Source organism: Sceloporus occidentalis, unplaced genomic scaffold, assembly GCF_023333645.1.
Source record: "Sceloporus occidentalis isolate IW3139 unplaced genomic scaffold, rSceOcc1.0.p SCAF_139, whole genome shotgun sequence".
Classification (NCBI taxonomy): domain Eukaryota; kingdom Metazoa; phylum Chordata; class Lepidosauria; order Squamata; family Phrynosomatidae; genus Sceloporus; species Sceloporus occidentalis.
Genome location: NW_028317119.1, coordinates 16389 through 21016, shown reverse-complemented (window position 1 = coordinate 21016; position 4628 = coordinate 16389). Strand labels below are relative to the sequence as shown.

At 41.0% G+C, this 4628-nt stretch overlaps 1 protein-coding gene across 1 annotated transcript; it reads right to left on the bottom strand.

Moving 5' to 3' along the window:
- Positions 1 to 217: 217 nt before the first annotated feature.
- On the bottom strand, positions 218 to 970 carry LOC149281062 (noggin-like). Its single transcript, XM_089499758.1, has one exon. It carries the CDS (start codon positions 968 to 970, stop codon positions 218 to 220), a length of 753 nt encoding a protein of 250 aa, XP_089355884.1.
- Positions 971 to 4628: the final 3658 nt, after the last annotated feature.

Below are 4628 nucleotides of genomic sequence, written 5' to 3'. Positions count from 1 at the left end.
AACGCATATCACTGAGAAAAATGAAGTTTACATTCCTAAATGAATCAGGTTAAATACATGTATGCGTTTATCTCTTTAATTGACAGAACAAAACAGATACATTTCCAAAGGCAACCACATATTGAAATGGGATTTATATCACAGTTTATTCTAAGAACTAATGTGAAAAGGTATTTCTGGATTAGACAGGCTCCCCACTTTCTATAGTGCTTTCATTTCACCTGCAGGTACACTTGCATGCTGCAACCACTGGATAGGGCACTTGCCTCCAGGTGCATTGCTGTGGTGCCCAGTTAGTGCCAGCTTCCTGTGTCCAGCAGTGCCAGGCTAGCAATTTAATCTGTGTGAGCTGTGCCTGTCTGCATGCCATACCGGGCGGCCAAGAGCAGGCAGTGTTTCCTCCATCACAGTCCGTGTGCCGTACCCATCGTGGCCAGAAAATTGGGCCAAGGTCCACCCAAGCAGAGGTTAGCTGACAGCTGGCCCTCTGCACCAGCCACCTGCGTAATTCATTCTCCACAGTTTGACTAGCATTTGCAGACAGATCTTTAGGCAGCTTCATTGATCCAAAGTCAAGGGATTCAGCCTCCTGAACAAGTTTCTTGCGGTAACGGCTACCGCCATCATAAAGGTCTTGGCTGAGTATTGACAGCTGGCTAGTGGTGCCATTAGCTGAAGGTTTTTCTACAGACATCCAAAATGGGTCAAATGATGACCCCAGGAGACGAAGAAGACGGGGGGTCCGAAGATGCTTTGGTTTAGGAGAATAGTGATAATCCATTGGAGACAGAGAGAGGCTGTAAGGACGAGTGCCAGAAGACAGTCTGCGACGGAGAGAACTAACATCCAGGTACGTCTGTGGCTCCTGAGATCTTAGAGAGTTCGCTTCAGGGTCAAGAAATACCAGGGGCAACATAGCCCAGAGTGACAACATCCACATGGAAAAGAGTATGTTTAGCACTGACCCCATGTTTGCAGATCCTTCTTATATAAATTTAGATGAGCCTCCTCCTGTGCTAGTCTCTACTCTTCTGTGTCTCCTTACTTTTACCACATACTCAGATACTGCCTATGCTTGGCATCTCTGTTCCCTCCTAATCTTTCACTTACACCCTGCTGTCTACCTCTGTTCACTTCTGTCTCCGTCCAGTCTGTCATTGCTTGTTTTGTCCCTCCCATTCTAAGTTAATCTTTAAATCCTTGGAAACACTTTATAACTGTTCTTTCCTCCTATCTCTGTCTCCCCTTTCACCCTTTCAAGTGTTATGTCTAATTTAAAGTGATTCTTCCATCAGGATTTTAGATACTCATGGTTTCTTCTAAAAAACAGTCATTAATGTGATCTTTCCCCCTTAGCTGAAGGTCAATAAAGTAATTTCTCGGATCTTAAGGCACATCCTTCTAAGGGCAATAAAGTTCAGGAACAAAATATTTCCAGAGAACTGTGACTCTCTGGCTTATACTCTGCAGGCCCAAAACTGACTGGCTTAGCTGCCAGACCCAACTATGCCAGGCTCTGGGACCCCCCCAGATGGCACATGCAAGTCCAGGCAGGTAATGCCATACTTGGTTTAGGGACTCTTGGACATGTTGCAGACTTCCTGAAAATCCCAGGAGCATTGGCCCAGACTGCTTTCCAAATGCTCCATACATGCCATTTGCTTATGATACATACAAAAATACAACAAGGTCGCTCAGATCCTTATGGTTGCCCATTTTTCCTGCTTACACACAAAGATTATCAGTGTTATTCTCTTCACCAGTCAGTGGTCATAATGTTATGGCTGATCTGTGTATATATAAATATACAGTATGTCTAGTAGTATGTATGCATATATGAAATGTAAGGGAAATTGCACGCTGCTTCCCTCTCTTCACTTTTGATATAATGACATTTTTCTTAACAGCTGCGTATGTCAGCAAATTAAGAAAATACTCATCAGTTTTTAATTAATAGGTTCAATGTATATGTAGCAAACCTATATAGAAAGAAGGATGATGGGCACTCTATAAATACAGTTACAGTGCACTAGTGCTACCTGATATTATTTAGTGTACATCATGCTGTATCAATGTAGCACAAAATTTCTGGGCACACCAGCCCTTGTGCTAGTGTGCAATTTACTATATTTCTGCAGTGTGTGGTGTCCTTTCTTTAGAGATTTGCTCCAGCTATGTATGAACGTCTAGCGAGGCAGAATGGGTGGAAGTGCTTTGATGCCTCTGATGTCACCACAGGGCTGATATAAAATATGCCAATTGCCTCTGTGCACTCCTGCTAACCCATGCATTGCCTGTTCCCTTTTCTATAAGTTGTACATGTCACATTTTCAGTAACTATTAGTCTTGTAACATGCAGTCCATCAGTGTTCTGTTTCTTCTATCTCAGGAGCAGTCATTCCTGAAGTGAAATTATCCGTTATGATATTACATCTCGTGAACCACTTCATGGGTTGTAAGACTTGTAACTTATTTTTTGCAGTAAGTTGGCTTTTTTGTACATGCCAAGTATGAATTGTAACATGGGAGAGTAGTTGGTCTTAGGGTATAAACCCAATCTACAGAAGCAGAAATGGAAAACGTAATTAAGTATTTCAAGTCCAAAACAATTTCATTGGAATTACCCAGAATTAGGGTCACATAACAATGTAAAATGGTACAAGAACCATAATCAGTACTTCTGTAAAGTGAGATCTTGTCATTGTTTACCTTTATTACTTAGACCAAACCACCTCACTGGGGTTGTAGAGGAAGTTTTTTTTTCCACAGATGCGTTTGGAATACCTATGCAATATTAACAACTGTATTTTTTTTCCGCAATGGAGTAGGCTACACGATAAAATAGGCCAGACGAAACCATAAGATGCTATAAACACGTTTTACCACAGGAGGGAATCAACGACACACGTGGTTAAGAATAAACACTAGTTAGTTTTTGGGAAATGTAGCATGATGCTCTGACTGAAACCTCTCGACTTCCTGGTAATTTTTAACATGTTAAATCTCTGTCATTTGAATAGGGTTTCTTGTACCCCGAATGAACTATGCTTTCGACACACCACACCAGCAAACCTCTACAAAAGACTCTTCTTAGGGGAGAAAAAGCTCTCCTAGTTACCACAAATATTAAGACATCATTTATTCTAGAGAAATAGATAATTATGATGTGTGTTATTTGGTCAAGGTTAGTAATTGTAGATATTTTAAAATGATATGTTATTAAAATGATAACACCTAGAACTATGTAATCATAAAAAAGACATACTTTAAAATCTTGGCTATAATACGGACCTGTGTATAATACGCACAAGCTTTAGAGGTAACTTTACATACACACATTTACATATGAGCACGCTCACATGCACTTACACATATAAACTCACTACATGCATCACACACGCATCTATAATTCGGACCCAACTTACCTACCTCAGGATGAGGCCTTTGTCTTGCGATCCAGCAGTTCAGGTCTGGCGTTTTGCTCCCTTGCAGTCCTTATCATATCCCAACATTCAGACTGAGTTGGAGTGCTGGGAATGAGGGAGCGGCGACAACGACGACAAGGGCTTTGTTTGCGGTCATGTGCACCACTATCGTTCACCACAACACTACAGCTGTGTTAGGCTTACATAGGGCTCTACAAAATTGGGTTAAGTTGACATAGTAGTAGTGTAGGATGACATAAAAGGGCCAGGGTCGATTTTACATTCTAGTCTGTTACGGCCCTAGACCTTATGAAAGTCACCACTGACAATGGTTTATTCAGGTTATTTACTTAAAATATCTTCAGTTTAACCACCTAAATATTTAGCAATGGTCATCAGATCACATTACTCATTAAACATATCTCTGTCCCTCTCAAGTAGCCTTCTCTTTGATACCCAGGTCTATATGTTCCTTTTACCTCCCCTCATACTCTTCTTATCTAAGAGTTCAGGATTGTAGGTGGGCAAAGAAAGAAATTAAATATATTCAATTTCAACAGTCAGCTCCTGTTTGGAATATTCATACTAGTATGAAAATGGCGAGGCGCACAACACCTCCTCTCCGGTAGGGGGCCATCTTGAAATTACATTTGCTGAAGTCACTCCGTTTTAAACACAGGGTTATTAATTATATTCACAATATGGTAATATGTCGATATTTATTTTTACATTGGAGATGTTAATGTACATCTTATATTAACTGCAATACATGTATAAAGTAAGGGGATTTGGGGAATATTTGCCCAACAGTTATCATACGGGATATTCCCTGTCTAGTTTGAGGTATTAACCATCTACCGCGAGTAACAAACGGGTAAAATTGGCGCGCAGCAAGGATTTGGATGTTTAGCCGTTGCTTCGTCAGACATCCCTCCCCCGCCATAGTGTTTGCGGACGGTGGTTTGTAGTCGGTACAAGACGTTGTACGGCTGGTTTGTTGGTAACTCTAAAACGCATTTCACCACCTTTGGCGTCATTGATATACTTTATTATATAATTATACAAACTTTCTTCATCTGGCGTGTTTTCGTCTTATTCCTTGACGTCCCTTGCCCCATCCCGTTGTTTGCATCGTATGCCTGTAAAACAGTACTTTAATCTTAAACCTGTGGTATTATAGAAAGGAGTCGGTGTTCCTTTGGA